General features: G+C 41.9%; 1 protein-coding gene across 1 annotated transcript in view; it reads left to right on the top strand.

Moving 5' to 3' along the window:
- Positions 1 to 20,269, top strand: part of NCMAP (non-compact myelin associated protein) — a 222,241-nt gene extending 201,972 nt beyond the window's left edge. Inside the window, exons 3-4 of the mRNA XM_085647833.1 lie at positions 8,509 to 8,593; positions 14,384 to 20,269. Coding sequence (XP_085503959.1) covers positions 8,509 to 8,593; positions 14,384 to 14,531 — 233 coding nt within the window. The 3' untranslated portion in view covers positions 14,532 to 20,269. The remainder of the gene's footprint in view (positions 1 to 8,508; positions 8,594 to 14,383) is intronic.
- The last annotated feature ends 3,646 nt before the right edge of the window (positions 20,270 to 23,915 follow it).

Genomic DNA, 23,915 nt, shown 5'->3' with positions numbered 1-23,915 from the left:
ATTTGTTTGTGTTTTTTTAAGGAGTTCAGTTGTGGTGGGACATTCTCAATGTACAAAGTACCACAAGCAAGCCACTTTAAATGTGACGCATTGACAATGTCTGTATACCTAGGGATTTTTCATCCTAATCCTAAAATCAATGCATGAATGTATGTTTTTCTTGGAATTGCACCTGAATATCTATCTTGTTGTATTCATTTAGCTATCCTTGAGGTTAGAAGAATGCAATTTCTTCAAGTAACAGAAAACATTGCATTTCAGTTATCATGCCTATGGAACACCTTAGACCTTTTAATGCAATTTAAATTAAATGACTTTATAGTTTTTTAATTAATCTAAAAAAATTAACACATTCAATAAGATTAATTAGCGTGTGTGTGTGTGTGTGTGTATGTGTGTGTGTGTATATATATATATATATATATATATATATATATATATATATATATATATATATATATATATATATATATATATAATTACCTACTGGCGGTCGCCAGTAGGTAGTTATAGTTAGGACCTATTTTCCATAGGAAATCCGCAACATTCTATTTCCAATAAGTCTGGCGCCGGTTGACGAATCTTCGCGAAATTCTCCAAACGTTTGGCCAGCTCCGGTCCGCTCCTATCCTGAAAGTTTTGTGGTGATTCGTCAAGCAGGGGCCGAGAAAAAGGGGGGTCCCAAAACGCGTTTTCCCCATGCAATTTCCCATCGGACCTGTTGACGCAGATACAGCCCGAACTGTTGAACGGAATTACACCAAATTTGACAAAGAGGTAGTCCTCAGTTCAGACTCAAGCCTTTTGCATAAATGGTGTAAATCCGTTCAGTAGTTCCTGAGAAAATTAGAGGAAAAAGATAAATAATCTATGGCCTCGGAGGATCCGCACACCCTATGCGCACCCTAAGCGCACCCTCTGCAAACCGAGCGCGCACCCTCCCGATCACGCGCTGAATGCTAATTGGCTGTCAAGTGTCTGTCTACATTCGAAACCAGGAACTGTTGGCAGCCATTTTGTGCCTCGGAGAAGCGAGGTTGATTAAGTAAGGGAAATAAGTGTGTGAAAGATGTAAAGGGGGCAGGGTAGAAATACTCTGACCCTCTAGTGTTGCTTAGGGGGTCCCAGAAGGACCCCCTGGGGCCCCCTTTTCCTTTTTATTTTTTTTTTAAACGGTGAAATGCGCGCAGGGTGCGCGGATCCGGCCGAAAAAAAACCAAAAAAACGAAGTGCGGGCTTCCGCGCTTCGTTAATAATTAGCCCCTGGGGGGGCCAAATCCCGAGGGCAAAATCTTTAAAAATGAATGGGGGAGGGCGGCTGCGTGGCCCCCCTCCTGGAGCCCTTGAAGGCCCTGGGGACTGCCACCCCCCAGGGCCGGCTCCTACAGTGTCCTGGGGTGACCACCCCCAGGACCCTGTTTGCTATGAGAGGGCGGGAGTCTCCCGCCCTCCCATAGCAAACTTCATTTGGATTTTGAAAGAGAGAGCAGGGAAACCTGCTCCCTCTTTCAAAATCTAAACAATACTGCTTTTCCACACAGGGAGCTGCATGTTAGCAGCTCCCCATGTGGAAAAGCAATGCCGGCTTCCGAAGGTCGCGGGGAGCCAGCTGGGACCGTGGGGGCGTTGGGGCTCCCCCCATGGTCCCCAACGTTTTTTAATAAACCCCGGGGGATGGGGTCCCCGGGCATAATAAAAATTAGTGATAGGGGCTATTTATTAGGAGTCGTGCATCCTAACGTGCATCCTATCGCGTTGGGTGCACGGTTTCTCTCGCGTTGGGTGCACGGTTCTTAACGTGTTGGGTGCGCGAACCCAAGGAAAAAAAACTGAAAAACCCAACGCATACCGTATGCGGATGCTTTCGCGTAGGGATCAAGAACGGTGCGCATAGGGTGCGCGAAACCCCCAAAAATGGGGAAAAAATATAAAGGATTGAAAATATACTTTAAAAAATATTTTTAAGAATATAAAAAAATATTTTTAAAAAAAATTACAATTTAAAAAAAAAAAACATTAAAAACAAATAATATTTTTTAATTTTTAAAAGAATTAATTGAAAATATAAGTTAAAAAAATGGTGATAAAAAAGTATTTAAAAAAAAACATAATTAAAGGAATTGACACACTGAAATAGAAAAATTTAGAAATCCAATGAAAATCATTAAACATCAAAGCTTTAGAGATAAGTTATAGATAGGAATTAGCATTTAAAAAACCTTTGAAATTCACTGAAAAAACCATAGGTTTCATGCATGTTATAGTTAGGAATTGGCATTTAAAAAACCTTAGAAATTCACTGAAAAACCCATAGGTTTTAGGGGCGTTATAGTTAGCTGGACATTTCTCTCGTACAAAACCCTAGAAATTCCCCTGTTATAGTTAGTTCAGCTAACTATAACTCGCGCCCCCGCAATGCACTGCTGATGACATCACATATTACATCACTCATGACATGGTCAGTGACATCACTCATGACATCTCAAATGACATCACTGATGACATCACTGATGACATCATCCATGTGATAAATTAGTGCATCTTCTCACACCCAAATATAACCTTTGATACACCCACCCACGGCCATTCTCAAAACCATAGATACTCCAATACCAATAACTACATACCCACTTACTGACTCTAAGGTCTACACACACATCCACTCACTCACCTGTACAGTCACTCATACTTAGTCACTCAGTACAGGACTATCATATGCATTTATACACCTATATAGACACTCACACACCGCCAATCATCCATAGAGGTACTCACACACCTAGTCAGTCATGCAAATAATTAATCACACTCCCATTTACTCACCTATACAGTTATACACACACAAGTTCACTTACTCATAAAAATACTACCACATTCTTGCGCTCTTATACAATTACTGATACAAGCACACACTCATCCATACAGCCACTCTCACTATCACACACTCTCACATATAGCCTTTCACATATGTAGTTAAACATGTACCACTGAGATATACATTCACTCACTAACACACCCATACATACTCACCCAACCATACAGTCCATCACAGATGCACTCTTAAAACCATGCACCCATAGAATCACCCACTCACACATCTATGCACAGTCACACACACCACACCCACACAAACACTCAGGCACCCATACAGATACTCAGACAACCAATCAATAACCCATATAGACACTCATATAGCTATTCACAAAACCATGCAGCCACTTATACACCAATAGACAGACAGATACAGACATTCACACAGTTTAGTCACTAGTCTGCAGTGAGATACGTTTAATGACTCACTTATAGAGTCAGTCACGCACCTACTAAATCCTCCATTCACACACTTATACACCCACTCATTCTTCTATAGGCCTTTCCCTATATATATTAAACATATTTAAACTTGACAGAAACACACACTCACTGGATGACGTCATCAGTGATGTCATCATTGATGTCATTTGAGATGTCATCAGTGATGTCACTGAGTGATGTAATATGTGACGTTATCAGCAGTGCATTGCGGGGGCGCGAGTTATAGTTAGCTGAACTAACTATAACGGGGGAATTTCTAGGGTTTTGTACGAGGGAAATGTTCAGCTAACTAGAATGCCCCTGAAACCTATGTTTTTTTCAGTGAATATATATCCTTTGAAATTCACTGAAAAAAACAAAGGTTACAGGGACTTTCTAGTTTGGCTCAGATTTCACTCATACAAAACCAGTGAAATTCAACAGTTTTAGTTACCTAAGCTAGCTACAACATATTTCCCCCCCGGAATGACCTCACACATTACATCACTCATGACATGGTCAGTGACATCACTCATGACATCATGGATGACTTCTCGAATTACGTCACTGGTTACATCATCCAGTGATTGAGAGCGTTTTCTTAATGTTTTTGTGTTAAACGTATATACGAAGATACCACAAAAGTTAAATTAGTATACTACTAATGATTGATTCCTTTTTTGACATAGTTTATCTGAGTTGCTGTGTGTATCCGTATGTGAGTGGGTGTCTGAGTGACTGCACAGGTGAGTGGGTGTCTGAGTAGCTCTGTGGGTGACTTAGTGGTTGTGTGAGTGGCTGTATGGGTGAGTGAGTGGCTGAGTGAGTGGCTGTATGGGTGGATGAGTGGGTGTCAGTGGTTGTGTGGGTGAGTGAGTGGCAGTTTGAGTGTTTGGTTAAGTGAGGTAGTTTGTGAGTGGCTGTATGGAAGAGTGAGTGTCTGTGGAATTGGATGTATGGGTGAGTGAGTGGCTGTGTGAGTGGTTTTATGGATGTGTGAATGGGCATGTAAGTGGTGGTTTGGGCATGTGAGTGGTTGTATGGGTGAGTGGCTCTGAGAGGCTCTATGGATGAGCAAGGGGGTGTGTGAGTGGCTGTAAATGTGAATAAATGTGTGTCAGATGCTGTATGGGTTAGTGTGGCTGTGTGAGTGGTTATTTGGGTAGGTGTGTGGTTGCATGATCAGATTCTGTGAGTGGGTGTGTGAGATTCTCTGGATAAGTGAGTGGATGTATAAGTACTTGTAGGGGTCTGTTAATGGGTATGTGGGTGGTTGTGTGGGGGGCATATGAGAGGTTGTATGGGTTGTGAGTGGGTCTGTGGATGATGTCATCAGTGATGCATTGCGGGTGTAAGTTATAGTTTGCTCAGGTAACTACAACTGCTGAATTTCACTGGTTTGGTATGAGTGAAATCTGAGCTTAACTATAACATCCCTGTAACCTTTATTTTTGTCAGTGAATTTCTATGTTTTTTAAATTCTATTCTCTAACTATAACGTCCCTGTAACCTTTGGGTTTTTTCAGTGAGTTTGTAAGGTTTTTTTTTAATGATATTTACTAACTGTAACCACTAACCTTTCACACTGAGTGTGTGAGTGAGGTGCATGAGTAGGTTTGTAAAAGGGTGTGATAGAGTATGAGTGGGGTTGTAAATGGATATATGAGTGTCTGAGTGGGTCTGTGAGTGGGTGTGTGAGTCTCTTGTAGGGTTTGAATGGTAAACTGCGCTCCTCCGGTGGAGTTTGTGGAGTTTTGCCACTCCACACTCTGCTTTGAACATGGATTTCATCAAAAACTCCACCAACCGCTGGCGGAGCAGAGTTTACCAGCGTGCTCACCCCTAGACTTCATCCCCCAACCAGTAGTGCTCCAGGAGGCAGCTTTGCAGAGTGGTTGAGAAAAGGGACAGGGCTTCCGATGAGATCTCAGCAATCCTTCTGTGGGGGTCTTGTGGCAACAATAGAGGTTTTTGGCCCCCAACGATACTCAGCATCCAAGGGGACTTCATCCCCCAACCATTAGTGTGTCAGAAGGCCCCTTTGCAGAGTGGTTGAGAAAGGGAGTGGGGCCTCCGAGCCTGAGCAATGCCACTGTGGAGGACCTACTTGTGGCAACAATAGGGGTTCTTGGCCCCCATCGGGGGAAGAACAGGTTTCAGGGTCTGGGGGGCCACCTAAATACTAGATTTAGGGGTGTTTTAAGGGAGTAACAGGTAGGGCCAATGGCACCTTACCTGGGGTGCCTACACCCTCAATTATGCCACCCTCCTGTGGGAGGGGGGGGCATAGTCCTAGCCCTGATTGGAGGAGTCCCACCATCATCAAGATGGTGGGCATTAAAAATGATTCACCTAGCCTCCTGCACCTTAGCAGTGGAGATGGCAGAGGGGGCACACCTCCTATTCTTCCTAGATTTTCCCGCTGGTTTTCCCGCCCAAAGTGGGGGTCTAAACCGGGGGCTGCCATCAGCTGCTCTCACCTCACTGGTCCAGAAACATGTCTGGTTGTGGCAGACTGACGAGAACCACTGGTCAGTGACCACAGCAGCATTGGTAAGTTTTCAGGGGACACCCCTAAGGTGCCCTCTGAGTACATGGTTTAATAAATCCAACAATGGCATCAGTGGGGGTTTATTAAAAGGAGTTGTTTGATACTAAACCCTCCTGGGTACAGGTAAGCCATCATGGTGCTGGGGGACTCGAGTTGTCGAGTTCCTAGTCCATGTCTTTTCTATGGCTCCCTGGCACTTACAATATATAAAAATAGACTTGTATACTGTAGGGACATTGCTGCTCATGCAGATATGCCCACACCTAAGATATACCGCAGCCTGCCTACGGGCTTGTAAGGCCTGCTAGAGGGGTGACCTACCTATACCTGAGGCAGTGCTGTTTGGCATGGCACACAGGGTAGTGTAACAATGTAGGTGAGGAGCGCACACTATTGTAAAACCTGAATCGGTGTGTTACGGTGCGCGTGCTGTGTTGCAAATATGCCTGCGAAGCATATGTTATAGAAACCAACTAGGTGGCCTAGACCCTGATAGGCGACTAGGACTGCAACCTGCACAGCAGATAGACGTTCATACATTCAATTCAATTTTTAATCAGAACAATTTCCAATGAGATATAAACATAATATACATTTGAAAATCTATACAATTTAATGCTTTTCAATTGTTTCCATTAACAAGCCAAGATTATCAGAATTGCATTTTCTCTGTACAAAACGAAATTATTGCGACACCCAATGCATTTCGGGACGCTGGGTCCCTTCGTCAGGGGTATTCTGTAAGAAGAAAAGGAGACCAATTTCAAAGGATGCACACCTGGGATCAGATAGGGTGTTAAACACTAGTATGGTATGTGAATGCATCGTGCTCCCCTCACCACGGTGATTGAACAAATAAATAGGATACCTGACTCTCACGACACTTACTGTCTTGACTCTGTAAATTGCCAACACTATAGACAAGAACCTTTGAACATGGCTCACCTTGAAATTAGACGAACTATATGTATATGCGACCGTACGAATGGGATTCAGGACGTTTCAGAACTGGCTGAGAGCCCCTTCAAGAAATCAGGATGCTCCGTATCACCTGCCAAACGTGAGCGCTTGGTTAGAAGCTATATGCACAGGACATAGCGTCACAATATGAACGAAATTATTCCGCCAAAAAAATACAACGTGAATACTGCTTACCAAGATATACAAGCAGCAGGTCCCGAGGTCTGCCGTGTAGCGTGAGCGTATATCGTTCGTCTGTCTAAAATGAGACACAACTTCCTGGTGTCAGCATTAACGCGATTATGTATTCGAAAAATGCTAAACACAGGGTAGTGTGCCATGTCAATTTTGGCGTTTTTCTCTTTAACCAGGCATGCAGTTTGCATGGCCTGGGTGAGGGGTCCATAGGGTGGCACTACTGATGCTGCAGCCCTAGAGTACCCTCTTCAGTACCAATGCCATAGGTACCAGGGGTACCATTTACTATGGACTTACAGGGGTGGCTGAAGTGGTGCCAAACAAGGTCTAGTTTTAGGGAAAGAACATGGGTGCTGGGGACCTGGTTAGAAGGAAACCAGTAACTTTCAGTCACCAGATGCTATGCAAAAAGTGTGGTGGGGGTAATGCAACAGAACCCCATTTTCTTGCACAACCCAAACCCTACTGAAATGTATTGGTTCTTCCCTGTACTTCACCATCACTGACGCAAGTATTTGTCATCTTTGTTTATGTTCCCACAAGCTACTATAACAGATCCAGTCACATGTTCCCTCCTGAGGATATTGGTTTGCTTTCAGCATCAGTCAATTGTATTTATACCCCTTAATGCTTTAATGTAATGCCTCTCCTGATTTAGTGATATGAACCTTTTTGAGCCTCTGCCAGCGTTGTGCTTTTGTGTGAGACCCTCTGATATGAAGTACAAAGTCTCTTTCAAACTCCTGAGTTACTGGAAGGTTAATGGTTTTACAGTTGAATCCCCTTTATATTGAGCTGTAATGCTTGCACCGCGCATGCTAGACATTTCTTTCCTGTCGTTTTGACCAGTAATATTTTCATTTGCCTCTGAGATCTATGGTGAGAAATCCCTCCATTGCCTTGTGTAATCAGTGCACATGCTTGAAGTACTTTGGCACCTTTCAGCTGGTAGGTGAGTGCAAGTCCTCAAGACCCCCTGAGCTGCTGGGTGAGCCCATGTGGCCAGTGTCCCCATGAGCTGCTTTGTGAGCAGATGTCCCGAGTGACCCCAGGAGGTGTTAGGTGAGCACATGTTCACAGAGTCCCTAGTCGCATTTTTTGCAGTCTTCACTGATTTTGTTTTCCTTTTCTAAGCATGTGAAAGGTTCTGACAGCCGACAATATTGAGGTAAATTGGGGCAACTGGTTCAAACTCAAATTGACTTAAACTTTGACTGCACCAGAAGACCGATATTCGAACTTAAATGAGTTAAGAGTAAAAATTTTAAGAAAGTCGCATTTCCCATTCGGCAAGCATCTCAGTAGCAAACCACACTAGGTATGACCATCTTGTAGGCTTTTTCATTGCATATGTATTTTACAGTCTGTCCAGTCTATTAAAGACCCACGCAATGTTAATTGTTTCTTCAACTAATCTTCTTGCCGCTGTTTATTTAATCCAGGATGTGATATTTGTAACCATCTCATTTGTAATGTACTTTTTCCAAACTGCTCTGTTTTCTCAGGCTCGGGAGCGATAGTAGCGGCTATTGTTGTTGGAGTGATAATCATTTTCACACTGGTCCTGGTCGCATTGAAAATGTACAACAGGTAATGTTTGCTTGGTTCATATTGGTGTGCGCCATTTGAGTCATGATACAGTGTAAGTTGCTGAGCATGGCTGCTGGTAGGCCCAGTGAAAAAGTTCTTAGATTGCAATGTCAATCCTGTCTGGGAGTGCACGTTTATTCAGCTGTACTGTGTATACTAACAATGGCGGCTGCAGAGAATCCTACCGAAGTAGAGAAGGCCATTTGAGAATGAAGAAAGTTCTGTTTTTTGTGCCTTCAGCAAGATAAACCCAAGACCTATTGGAGGCAGCTTAATATTGCTGCACCATCAGCTGTGGTATAGTTACCTTTATTTCTTTTGATATGATGCCTCTTCACCACCAGTTAACTATTGCTTACATTATTCTGTTGTTATTATGACCTAAATTAGGAAAGGCTACTTAAGAGATAGCTAAACCTTAGAGGAAGGAGTTAACTTTGTGCAGCCAGATACTATCTCAATGCCAGTGGCGGCTCCTTCGCTAAGGCGGAGGAGCGTCGCCCTACTGAATAAAATAATAATAACTCATTGTTATTATCATTTTATTTTTCCCGTTGCTCAGCTGGGTAGGGGCAGGGCAGCTCTGCTCACAGTGGTTTGCCCCCTCCAAGTGTGCAGGACGCTTTTGCCAGCTATCTCGGGCCAGTCAAACCATCATGTGCACTTTGTATGTTCTCTATGCAGGCTGCATTACAGCCTGCATGGAGAACATGCCCAGCCTCCCATTCTCTGGCTGAGTGCTGATCCATGGTACTCAGACCAATCACTACGCTGCATTGCAGCGTTGTGATTGGCTATCGGAGGCTGGGAGCCGGGTGCTTCCTGCCCTGGAAGCGGGCAAAGTGGGAGAGGAGGAGGAGGCGGCAGACAGCAGATGGGTAAGTGTTTATTATTTTTTTTCTTCATTCCCACCTGCCCCCCTACCTCCTTTAAATACCAGACGCCACTACTCAATGCACCAAAATGCATTTAGGTGCATTGAAATAGGAGCTTTGTTAAATAAGGTGACTGTGGTTAGTATAATAAGATATGGCCCTGCACTGAGGCGATTTTCCTTTAGTTGTACTCCTGGTGAGATCCATGTAAGGCAAGGAATTACACTGGACAAAGAAAGCACTGTCACATCTGTGCAACAGCAGAGTCCTTCTAACTTGAAGATTGTAGAGGCACAGAGACTGCGTACGGTTGCTTAGCAACTTGTTGAGCATTCTCTGTTGATTCCAGTACTGGCAGCATAGCCTGTAAAAGGCAGTCTGTATGCATACACAACAGCCTACAGCTGCAACTAACACACATATAGGTCCTTATTTCTACTATGGTAACTTCCCTAAACTTTAATCTCCCCACCTGTACATCAATAACCATTTACTTCTTCCAACACCTTCCACTTTGATGTTTGAGAACAAAAATATCCCTGTAAATATCTCCTAAACATAGTCCATATCTATCTCTGACATATAATAATCTAGGCACAACCAGAAAACAGATGTGCCGATACTCACCGAGATTTGATTGCAAGTAGCAGTGTAAAACATTATGATGATCTCAAGACAGTTTCATTGTAAACATTCTGTTGTTAATCAAAAGACATACCAATTTTCCTTGTTCATATTTTGAAGCTGTGGTAGACCCCATCAGCCAATTTCAAAGCAATCAGCTGTTTAAAAAACAAGGATGTGTGATGTACAGCTGATTAGAAGATGTTTCCAAGATAGTTTACATTGCAAGGCTCTCACCTTAGAATCCGAAGATGGGTTGTATGAAGTGGTAGTTCACACTAAAAATTCACATGAAGTGGTAGTTCACACTAAAAATTCAAATACTCCTGTTATTGATACCTTTTATTGGATTAGCAGAAAATTTAGTATCGTGAGCTTTCGAGATTCCACATGACTCTTCTTCAGATGATTTTTACTACTTAACTGCTTGTAGGATATTTTTAATATCACCAAAGAAGAGATTTGTCCATTCTTTAAATATAAAGTACTGTAACACATTGGTATCTAATTTCCAGGTACCCTAATGAAAGGTATCCAATGGCATAGTGTTTGTATCTGAGAATCCAGGCAGATGCAGAAAAGTAAATTTGCTAAAGCTCACATCAACTTCAACTTTCTTGCTTCTATAGTTCCTATAAAATCTCATGTTAATGCCACTGGTTTCACAAATTATTTGGCCAACAACAATCTCTACAAAAATACAAGACTTGCAGGCTTTTTTGGGTGTTTGACTTTCTACATTGTGTGATGAAGCTGACATAACTTCAGAATCTTCTAAACCAAGAGGTAGCCATCACTGAATAATTTGATTGAGATATGTCGGTGTAATATTCAGTAAGGGCAATCGTTTCTCAAGATCAACAAAGCATACACACCAGGGGGCATTTTGTTAAAACAGTCCAACAAGCCAAGAAAAGAGTCTATAACTAAAAGATTCAACTCTTTCTGAACAATTAATCGATCTTAACTATAAAGACTACTCTTGATCAGATGTGCAAATGAATAAATAAATGTTCTTTCCGATAATACCAAAACATAAAACTAGCATTACCTGCTTAAAACAAAGGTAGGTACAAACAGATGCGTTTATTATCCAGCGACTGAGAACGTTAAATGAATAAGTTTGGCTTTATTGGAAATATATGGTCAAATGCTCTGAACAGAACTATAGAATAATGTAATGATTAATCCATGGACTTATTCAGTTGCCGTAGTTGAAATAATTAGAATACAGTTTAAATTTAAACATATACAGTGTTATACATTGTATGTAACAAAATGGAATTCACTCTTTGGTAGGTAAAATGCCCTAGGGGGATATGACTACCCCGATTCTGAATCTGCCAATTAGCTTGGTTCAGGGTATTTAAAAAACTATCTTTTATGCATTTAGTACTGTTAATATATTTGTGGGCCACCTTGAAAAGGTGTCTGCACATTGGTTGCTGGTGCAAAGACTACAATTAAACAAGATGCAGCATGTATATTCAACACACATTCCTTGTGATGTTTCATATAATAGTGCTGTACTATACCAGTAAATAACTTGCTGTGCAATACCACTCGTGACCACTTCCCGTGGACAGGAGGTATCTAGAGAGAAGAGCTTTAACAAAGGAAGATGATGAGGAAGCCTGTCCTTGTGCACGCTACAGATTTCTAATGAGGTTCAGTTAGTCCATATGCAAAGGGGAATATAAAACCCCAACAAGCATCTTGACAGTTCAAGCACCACCTTACACATGCAATGTTTTCTGGGCAGGTGTAGAGGGCCATTCAAGCCTCTACTGTTTTCAGAAGTCAACATGTAAAGGAATCATGGGACATATTTGTGATATAGGCATAACAAGAAATCTTAGAAGGCGGGAACAAATTATGAACTTGAAAAACTGCTAAGCATGATAATAGCAGGCAAACACTGGTTGAGTGGTGGTACTACAAACCCTACTGATAACAGTGCACAATTGCTGATAAGTTGCATGCAGTTGAAATGGGTGTGAGTAGAGGCACAGCAAAGAGATGTAAAACACAGGTCAGAAACAGTAAGCGGCAAAGCCAGTCAGGTCTTTTATGGAAAGCACATACTTTGACGGGTACAAGGCTCATCATATAATAAGTCATGTTATCTGTCCGCCTACTGACAGTTCATTTTGTATCTTAAACTTGGGTACATCGTCTGAGTGTCCTGGGAGTTCCCTAGTGTGCTCTGTTCATGAGACAAAGATAAGAGGTGGAATTCGAGCAGACCAATGACTTTATATCCACAATTAGGCAGTGTTTGAAAGATATACTTGTAACTGATGCAGTTCTAAATTCCCCCAACTTATCTCTCAATTTAAATGTTGATTTGTGATTCTGGCATAGCTTTCAGGTAGGCTCCTTTAACACATCCACGGAAGTAGTCATTTAGGAAACTCTGGCCCAACCTCTACCTAGTCCGCAGCGCCGAGACACCCCAGGGTATTTGCGCGCTCTATAAATTGCTAAAGTAAACTAAACCCAAGTTAATACCAGGCAAAGCGAAGCAAATACTGCAGCTGCCATCTCCATTAATTCTAGTTTGCATGGGTAGTGTCCTATAGCAGAGGTATGTTCTGAATGTCACAGTATCCGGTGTACCTGTGTTACTTTACGGGTCACTCTAAGATAAAGAAATCTCTTTTCTTATGCATCCTCTCTTGTTAATAAAGGGTGTCCCCCCGAACAGTCCTGATAATAACAAACAATGCATTGCCACTACTAAGACATGTTTAATTTTGCCCACACACCAATTCTACTTCAGAGTCTTTTATTTCCTATATATTTTCACCACACTCAATTATGCTAAAAATAATTGTATAAGAAACGTAACACTGTCTTTTTAGAATGCCATTTATTCATTAATAAATTAGCAGGAATTATAAACTTGAAACTTTACCAAGAGCTGTTTCCTTAATCCTCTAACGAATGCCAGAAATTGGTAAAGACATGCAGCTTCAACATTGTTGTAGATGTGGTATTCCTAGACTGGTTGTCAAGATCATTGTCCAGATCAAACTCTATGGTTACCATTGGATTTTTCAACATCTATTGACTTAAATGTGTGTTACAGTAGCATAAAATAGATGATAGCTTAGTTTGAATATACTGTTACTTATCTTTAAAAAAGTATAGAAAATCCTAATTCATTGAGCATTTGGTGAGTTGATGGACGTTCAGTGTTTCTTGTATTTTTCACTCTGGGGTAGAAACGTGTTTTTTATTCAACTGGGGGAGATCCTTCGTAGTCATTGCCTTTTTGCTCTTCTACTGTCACTTAGATTATTTGCAGATATTTCTACACCTCCTTTCCCTTTCATTTCCATCCTGGCCAATTGTTAAAGATGTGTTATGTTCTTAAGGCACAATGCCTGTTAACAATTTTAGGGTTCTTATTATTAAGAGAAACAGTGCATGCTAGCCAACTGTTTGAGTGTGTACTATTTCAAATTATTTTATTTTACCCAAGCTCTCCTGCCACATGAAAATAGCCTATGGGTGATCACAAAAGTGTGTTGTGTAGCAGGTGGCATTTGGCAACAACTCTAAAAGATTGGGGACTCTGAAAGGCTACCTCTAGGTAAAAAGATGAATGCCATGTTTGAAAAAATCTTTTATGGGTGACCTCAATGGAATGCCAATGTTCCTAATCAGTTGTCTATGTGTACTGCTCTGTAGCAATGAGTCCATGCCACCTGTGTGGTTGATGCACCCCCCCCCCCCAATGGATTGCACCAATGCCATGTTCCTGATACAGATCAGTGCTATCCATAATTTGTCTACACCCTGTCAAATATGAAGTTACAGATGTTCATAACGTACTCCGAATCCAATTTCCTCTTTTAGTTAACTCATACTTGCTGCTCTGAATTTTGTACTTGAACCTGTATTTTTTCCAAGCTGTTCTGTCCTTGTAGCTCCAACTAGTAGGGCAACACACCAAACTACAGAGCGGTTAGGGATCATTCTTACTAGTATTCTATAACTGCACGCAACGCAACCAAAATGTAGAGTGGTTAGGAGTCCTTCATGGTAATATTGTATAGGAATTCTCATGGTGTCTACTCAAACAAGGATTTTTCAACAGTAGTTCTATAGGAGTTGCCTTTCCTCAGAATAGTCTAATTCCCTGTGAGGATGTATGTTCTTGGCTATATATCCTTGCTAAGGTCAAAGAATAGAATTCTACAGTCTGTGCAGAGAAAGTGAATGTTCAAATTCTGGAAAAATGCCCAAATCATACAGTAATAATGTAATTGTATCTTCTAAACAGAAATTTGAGGACGGAACGTGAATTTGGATCCCAAAACACAACCACCAAAAGCCGAAAAACGCCAAGTGCAACAGGGAAAAACAGCGTGGGAAGTCATCCGACCAGTGTATCATCTACACCAGTTGACATTCACTTGGAGAACAGATGACGAAAAGGAAACCTAGCGGTGGAGGAAATGTATATTACTTGGAAACACAGACAATGCTGACGGGACAAGCCTGTCTCTGAACTATTTGAACATTAATTTGCAGGAATGATAGCTATCTAAGTTAAATCCGTAGTAGCAGAAACGGATTCAACTCTTTGACGAACTTTGTCCACATTTGGATTTTATCTCTAAGGATAATGGATCGCGTTTTACACTTTTGATTTGTGTTGGTCGATTTTAACAATAGCAGTAAGCTCTATGTTGTATGTTGATAGTATAGTCAGTGTATCACGAAATACTTGAATGTCAATGTTAGCTGCCATGTTTTCTGCTCTTCTCCAAATAGTTTTTTTGCATCGGTACGCATTTGCAGGATTGTTTTTCGGAAATGGCTCTGACAGGTGTGGCTGCATTGCGCGTTCATTCATAAAATAGTCATGTGAAGTCGGAATTATTACTACTGTAATTAGTTCTTTATTTGGTGGGTGCCTGTAGTTAGTCGTTTATGCACCATCAGTGAAAAGGAAGCGTTACTGGTACTTTTGTTACTTAAGATGGGCACAAGTGAGTCTGCGGTACTTCACGTCTATGCAAAGGGTATCCAGTGTGTTTGGCAGACATATAAAAAATTCTACGCTTTTATTCATTTACTTACCCAAACTCTTGCTTCTGAGCCATGACATTCGATGTTGAGAATGTACATCGCATCCCGCCATCGTGACTAGCAGATCACACAAAGCTACCGTTTTCTAAATGTAGTGCAGTGGTAAAGGGCGGAGCACTTGTTCATTGTTTTTGCTGCTTACTAATTACTGATTGGAGATTGCAAATGTTGATACAATATTCACATGTGAACGAAGGACTTGTATCAGTGGAGAATTTCTTTGCTGTAAATTTTCGTTAAATATGCTCAGTGGAGACTGTTAAAATGGTAGGATTTCTATAATCTGAAGAGAAATTAATCACATTTCATCAGAACATTTTGAGAAACCATGTCATGGGAATTAACATCGCATTTGTAATTTTTGAGGAGTACTTTTGAGGATCTGTGAATGAAAGCATGAGCGCCATTGGCTTTCGCTGTACCAGTGATTTTACAGTTGCCTCTACAGAGAACGTGGTGACATATTGCCAAATGTTAGGGCCCATCACAGTCTCTGGTCCCATTATTTTTCCAAGGAAGGTGGAACCTTGCTACTTCTTCACAGCAGCACTCAAGCATGGGTGGGTTGAGTATGTACCATGCTGTCCAGTCTTAAAAGCACCCTCATTTTCCTGCTAGCCAACTAGAAGGTTAAACTGAGCACCAAAAAGCCAGACCGTGCTTAAAGTACATATACGGATTGCATAATGGTACTCTAATCTATATTTATAGTTCAGTATAACAGTATTGCATCATCCTAACTCAGTTTTCCCTTTCTTAACGAATGTATGGCTAGTTCATGACCCCCCCCCCCCCCAATTTTCAACTTTACTGAGTTGGTTGTGGGTTATCATTGGTTAATTTAATCACCACGTTCCCCCACCAGCTTTCTAATTACAGCCCGCTCATTTGTTTAGAGGATATGTCTTTGGAAAGTGGAGACATCTGTCAAGTTGACTAGATCCTTTACTGAGGACTGTCGAAGGAACAATGGCTACTTGTGGAATCATTCTGACTTTACGACATTTATCACCATAACAATTCAGACATGGGGGTCGCTCTTGGAACTGGATACTGCGGATAGATATATATGCAGGGATCTCAGCATCCTTATGCGTTCTATGATTCCAAACAAAGTTCTTCTCAGAGTGTCTCCCTATAGCAGGCCAGTATCATTTTTGTTGGTTTGGGGAAAAAAACACTGAAATAATTGACATTTTAAAGTTATTCTAAGAAATATGCAATGCTTTTTCAAATTAGTGTTTCAAAGTTTTTGTCAAGTCATTAAAATCCCTGTTTCCCTGTGAATGGCACAGACGGACCAGCAAGGATCTGAGCATTGTCACATTAATGCGCGAGATTTATTCAGCCAACTCCCCTCCCTTCTTTTCTTGGTTTATATTCCATGCATACTTTTCAGGCCAGGTAAGATGCATCTTCTAGGCCAGGCCTGCTTGTTTGATAGTCTATGGTTCCAAAATTCTAGAGACCATTCATCATCACACACAGCATCAGAAAACCAAATTTAGTTTCAAAGTGTAGCAGAGATGCAAATAGGTTGAGTGAGGCATACAACATCTCAGCTTGCTTTTGATTATCTTCATGCGCGGTGTTGAAAATAATATGAACACTGTGTGTAATCTTAGCAAGGCTCAGAACACCAAGAAACATTTTAGATGTAGTGTGTGCTAAATGCATGCTAAATGAATAATTAATGAATGATGGAGCACAAAATCATGTACTCCTTTACTGATCCATCTTTGACAATACCCAACATTGAATTCTGAACCAACTAGGAGGTATATCTTGGTTGATGTTGTGGAGGCAATGTTATCATTTGATTATTAATGATTCTGTTTACTGTCTCCATTTGAATATTGGTTATAGTTCAATGTTTTGCATCACTACATTTTAGGGTAAAAAGCCCCGATGATACAACAATGCCATAGATATTTTAAATGTGGCCGGCATCCTCCTTATAAAGGCGGAATAGGCAGTCATTCTACTGTTGAGATGTGTGATAATGCATGCCTTGATGCTTACTTTACTTACCTCTTGGGTAAGAGACTCACTCTTTCGCAGTCAAAAAAATCTGTTAGTTGGCTTTGTTCTGTATATTTCATACACATTTTCCTTTGCCTTTGCCTGTTAAAGAGGAAAATAGGCCTGCTGAGGTATTTGAGCCACACTAGCGTACATTAGTGCCAAATTAAATTAGGCATTTTTCAAATTCAGAGAAAGTGAAATTTTATTGTGCCAAATTAAAGAAAAGGATTACAAAAGTTTCCTATAAACACTGCAGTATGAATAATGGCTTAGAAGCAAATTAGGTGATTGACAAATGCAAAGCATGTGCCAAAAAAGGAAGACGCTTCAACCTCATGAATTGGCAGGTTGAAGTCCTACATCTGGGAGCCAGTGTGCCACACGACCACTTGATCAAGCAGACGAGGATCTGGTAATAGGGCAGCCATTGCTTTACCAGGGGCTCACCAAACTATAGTTCCTATCGTTTTAAATCCACAAAACTTACCTGACTGCCTCCGGTAGTGTATTCAGTGTATGCCTGTTAAGCGTGTGTAGCATAAAAGCAGTTGCAGGATCCTGTGTCAAAGCACATAAAAGGCAATTTTTCTAGACACTTTGGCCTTGGTAAAAGCTTTTGGGCCCCCGTTAAAAGCTGAGATATGGTAAGTGGCGGTTGCTCCCAATGCAACGTGGTAGGGTGAGAATACAAAAGGACAAACACAGCCAAAAACATTAAAACAATAAAAATTACCACTTACCTAAAGCTGCATCTGCCGACTTGCTCCTCTCCTGATCCTCGACGGGTGCACACTGCGCCGGCTCCCTGATGCCAATGCCGACGCTGCTCTGATGCTGGGAATGCTATTACCCAGTATGAGAGAAGGGCTGGGATTGGCCTGAGAGGCTTGGTTTGCCACTCAGACAGGGGCTTGGAGCCTGTGTGTTCTCCACCCGACTATGCAACACAGCTCAGATTGGAGTAATGCTAAATGCGCTTGTCAATTTGTCCGTCCTAAGACGAACGGCCCAACCTAAATGATGGACTTCCTTACTACACTGCTTGCCTATCAAAAAAAAATATAGATTCTAATGTAGTATGCACGACGTACCAAATTTTTTCATTAATGTTGTCCCTTCATTCCACTTCCATAAAATGGTTTATTACACTGCAAATGTAGGGCTCTGGATATTCTTTTGAATGCCAAACTCACTGGTGCTCCCTAAGTGGGCATAGTGATAAAGTAGATAAACATGCAGCTAAAAACTCTCCAATTTCTCCACAACCAATCACCGAAGGAAGATGACAAGAAACCTTGCCAATGCTTGCATTGACTGCTGTATTATTACTCCAACTGCTTTGAAAAACAGGCTCCAAAGAGTTCACAATCAGGAGCTTGAATTTGCTTTAACCTTAGTAAGAGGGACCACAATAAACCCACCCTTAAAACACTCCATTGGCTACTAGTAGATGGTAGGATTACATGTAAAGTTTTTGCACCATTCATAACCCTTACTGGGGCAAATGCCCCAACTACCTGCATAAATGTTCCCCTCACTTGGGCTTCCGCTCAATGCCCACCAATCTGACTAAACAACAATCTTTCACAGAAATGAAACTGGGAAGATCATTGGGTGTACACAGGTCCAGACTATCTGAGATCCTACAACTGAACTCTGCTCAGACGACTGCTGACAATTGTACAATATAAAACACAATTGCTCATCTGATCTGATTGGACTACAACAGTGCTTAATTTGTAAAATATTAATTGCTAGGGCTCTGACCAGGAGGCCACTGCAGCTTGCACCACCCATCCCCCCTGTCATCTCTGCCAAAACTACTACTAACCATCTCTCTCGCATTTAAATGCGACAGTTCAGATTATTCCAGGTCCCCAAAGTTAAAGGAATGGCTGGGGAAGCAGGTATAAGTAATTTTTTTAATGCATATGGTTTCCCTAAACAACTATTATACTGCTCATCTCTAAATTACATGAGCAGCGCCACCTTGTGGCAGACTGCCCTAAGTGTGGTGTTGACAATTAGGTGCCGGTGCCGAGCACCGGAAACCAATTAAGTGCCGGTGCTCAGCACCGGAAAGCTCCGGCTCAAATTAAGCACTGGACTACAACTTTTAATAAATAAACTGTGTTCTTTTTTTCTCTCAGTAGTGTCATGTAACTTCCCCAGGCATCTATAATTTGAAAGCAAATATATTTTATCAGTTGAACTGCATTCTGAAGAACCTTTACCTTTTTCAACATCATCTCTTTAAATTTCTCTCTTTATTTATGAAAAAGTGTGAACGTATTTATTTTTCATGCTGTATGAAAAACAGGCATAAACACGAAAGTGGTAGTACATTCTGAACAGAGCTGCCAATCTTTGTGCAGCCTTGAAGGTTACACATATACTCATCTTGGGTATCTTTGTTGAAAACTACTGGTACAAAATCAAGCTGATTGAAAATATTAGGTTAAAAAACAATGGAACTGGAACTTTTCTATAGTTAACACTTTTTAGTAAAGTGTAATACGCCACCGCAGTATTAGTTACACAAATAATATTGTAACTTAAAATTTAGGTGTATAACATGTAGTTTTGTATTGGTAGTAGAAAAACAAACGTCACTTGTAATTGTAAGATTTTCTGAGAAGAAGGCTAGGTTGGTGAAAGGTATTTTGTATCAAATCAGTGATTAATACTCCAGTCCCTCATACCCTAGGGCTTGAGTTAGAATAGCTTTTAAACTAGTTCCAGAATTTTGGTGGTTAAAGACCAACTATTTCTAACCATTTTTTTCATGTAAAACGTATAAAAACGAAATCTACTAAGTAACGTTAAGAGTGTTTTTGACCTTAATGTCTGTCAATTTGTTTCTAAAAAATGAAATGTCGACCATTGCTTTTTTTTAAAAAGTGCCTAGATCCCACGTACTTGCTTCCCGTATGAGCCAAATGGGAATTGTGCATGACAGAACTATGAATTCTTTCTGTAGAAATAAAGTTTTAAAAAAGAGATATATGTGAGCCTAACAGATATAAATAAAGTAAAATATTTAATATAATTTGTGTGTATCACTGTCTTTTGTCTGCAATGTTATTTCAATTGAAAAACTGGATAAATAAAAAAAAAAATCACACCACATTACTTTTAAACAAAATCAGACTGAGAACATTTTTTGAAAGATATTGTTATAGGAAAACACAATGCAGAAAATTGCACCAACCAATTTGAAATATCATTCAACCTGAAAAAAATCAAGAACACTGTACATTAATGTAGAAATGTAGAGCAGTTATAGTTTTTATAAGGGTACTAAATAAGTTCTGTATTTTGACGTTTAATTTACAGTCCTATCAAACCAAACTGTTTACCAATGTGCAAAAATTAATTTATTCAGTTGGGTCGGAGAAGGTGAATTTGGTGAAACACTACAGTTAGTCTGTCAGCCATACACTTTCTCAGGAACCCCTCGGTCGCCTTAAAACCCCCTCTCCAGAAATAGAAAGTTATGCCCATATAAGGAAATGTGTATGAAAGTGGCCTAGAATTTAGTGGCTCTTTCAAACATGGTGTCTATGGTTGTTAGAAGTTGGCCTGGTATATGCTTTCCACTAATTATAGTGGGCACCCTGTACCAGTCTAAACAATCCCGTATTGATGATAGGTTAAAGACAACCTTTATTGAAAGCTATCCTAGTGGTAGCTTTGGAGAGCAGGCTAAGTCTTGAAGGAATGTAAAGCAGCTTGTTTTACCAGTCTATAATCTCTTGAATGGCTAAATGAAAGGCAACCACACCAGGTATATATATAAAATATATGTATTTATTTCTAAACACACCCTACTAGACTTTTTATAAGGCTAGAGGTCAAAACACAAAAGATACACTTCAAATATTACAATAAAATAGCACAAATATGCGTCAGGCCCTAGGGGCGAGCCAAACCATGTACTAAAATAGTGGTATAAGAACCACGACTTAACTAGACACAAGGCCTAGAGCCTATAAAATCGCTGGCACCCCAAGGAACCACCCAAGGTAGTGACACAGGGGACCCACGGGGGCCGTGTGCAGTGTGAGAACACAGCCGCGAGCTCCCGTTAGCTTCTATGGGAAAAGTCGCGGTTAGATTTTTAAAGATTAGGGACACTTAGAAATGAGTCAGGACCAAACCCTTTGGGACTTAGGAAGTTCTAGGGTCAACACCCTTCGGGAGCACTGGAGTACTCGAGTTACCTCACCCAGGGAAGCCAGGTGCATAGGTGTCAAATGGTGTCTGGTCGCGTCGTCGATTTCAATTGGAGCTGGCAAAGAAGTGCTGCTGCCGGGGAGATGCGAAGTATCCGAAGAGATCCAAGCCTGGATCGAAGTTGAGAAGAACCTGAAAGCAGAGAGGACAGAGTCTGGGTCACTAGCCAGTGACCAGGAGGACGATAGGCAGGCGCCCACCGATGTCGGGTGATTTCAGGTGAAGAGGGTGAAGCTTGACTTTGCAGCCATGGGGACCAGGAGGCATCGAGGACAACCAGGAGCTGGATTCGAGCTGTCCCACAAAGGATGTCACGTGCTGCAGTGTTGGTGCCTGAATTGGACACAACAAGCCTTGGCAGCAGCAACCCACGCAGAAAGGAGAAAGATGCTTCGGTGCAGACCAGCAAGGTCTGAGGGACTCACCACTTGGTTGGGAGTCAGGGCACGTCTGGAGCAACCTGGGAAGCCCAAGGAAAATCAAAGTTACCCCCTCAGGGACACACCAGTTGACGGACCAGGGATCGCGAAGGGACCTCAAGAGGAAACACAAAATGGCGGCCCACGGGTCACTCGGGGTGACTAGGCCAACAATCTTCAGTGGATTATCTGCTCGAGGTGGGGGCTACAAGTAAGCCCAAGCACGACTTCAAGAGACGTCGCGAAGTCAATACACTTGCAAAAGTGCACAGTGACTAGGAGTTCCGGTTGCACACTACTCACAAGGGCTGCGGGTCTCAGCTTTGCTGAGGACTTGGGTCGATCTCTGAGATGTCCGGAAATCCTCTTCCTGGGCTGCAAATACCTCGGAGTCTAGAGGGAGCTTCGGAGATGCAGACCGGCAAATTGCTTCGTTGGTGCCTGCCAAGCAGGGGAGTCAGTCCTTGACCCCAAGGGAGATTTCGTCAGTCCTCTGGTCTTAAGTAGAGTGTCGAAGTTCCAGGATTCAGCTTCAGATTTCCGTCCAGGGATATCTAAAGTTCTGGTTACAGAGGTTCCTTACTTGTACCTAAGAAAGGGGTTGGACTAACTCTGGGGACCCACCTATGGGAGGGTTTGGAAAGAGGGGTGGCTACACCCATTTCCATTGTCCAGTTTTGCACCAGAGCAGGGGCTGGAAGCCCCTGAACCGGTTTGAGCTGGACTATGCACAGGGACACCAAATGTGCCCCCAGTGCAGGACTTCAAAGCACTGAGAGTGCTCCCACCCAGCCCCAATACACATAAGCCTGTCTGGGAGGTGGTTACACCTCCCTGTGACAGGAAACCTATTGTCCAGGCCTCCGCTGCCGGAGTTTCGGTCAGCAGCGGGAGGCCAGACCCGTGTCTGTGGCTGCAGCATCCGTTTTGTGATGCCAGTGCTCTGTTAAGTTTCTACCGGGTATACCAGTACTGCCAATTCCCTCTCTCTAGAAGGGTGGGATCATATTTTCACATCAGTAATTGATGTGGGGGTATGATTCCAAGGTGTTTGACACCAAACACGACATGTTTCCATGCCGCCAGTCCAAAGATAGCATTAACCGTTTTAGATATAATGCATTTAAGAGTATATGGTCAGGCTTCACCACTGACAACCCCGGAGAAGAGATTCCAAAGGCTGCAGAGGGGCTCAGCTCATGCCTGGGCACCCTCTCCCATATAACGAGGCATCCTGCCTTCAGGATTGATAAGGCCTGCCATAGGGGTGACTGATAGGTTACTATGTGCAGTGATAGTTGAGGTATAGTGAACCTATACCTCAGTAAGGGGTGCATGCACCACCTTACCCAGGCTGCAGTAGCAGACCTGTGGTGTCATTTTGAAGGGCATTCCAGGGGTGGCACAATATATGCTTCAGCCCCTGGTAGGCCTCTGGGGTACCTATGCCCTGGGTACATAGTATACCATATACTAGGGACTCACAAGAGTACCCCAGAATCCAATCTGAAGTGTACCTAAAGTACATGCAATACATTTAGAGAAGAAGCAGCTAGGCTGGGGCCCTGAATAGCAGGGTCCCAGGCAGACTAAAGTCGAAAAACAGTGAAACACCAACAAAAAGTGGGGGTAACCATGTGAAGCAGATCCTACTCTCCTACAATGGTTAGGCACTACTATGGCCACTGACATTGGGAGTCCTGACATAGCACAACTACATGAACTTCTCCGTCTCTAGATTTATTTGGGCCAGAAAGTAGTATTGCACTAAATTCCAGGGTGTACTGTTACATGAGATGAGAGCATTAGGCAATCTTTAATGATATTATGTAGCCACCTTCCTGGATTTTCTGAAATGACTAATGCATCCTGAATGGTTCAACGGAATGGATAACTCCATAATATCTAAAACAATTGGTGCTCATGCTATGAGCGCCGTTTTTTAGATTCAGACAGCTGAATTAAAAAAAGACAATACGTTGGTGAGAATTTGTTATAAATTTACAGGCAGTTTGACAAAAGTCCTTTGAATATCTGCAT

The sequence above is a fragment of the Triturus cristatus genome, chromosome 3_2 (genome assembly GCF_964204655.1).
Source record: "Triturus cristatus chromosome 3_2, aTriCri1.1, whole genome shotgun sequence".
Lineage (NCBI taxonomy): Eukaryota > Metazoa > Chordata > Amphibia > Caudata > Salamandridae > Triturus > Triturus cristatus.
This window is presented reverse-complemented; position numbering and strand designations above follow the sequence as displayed.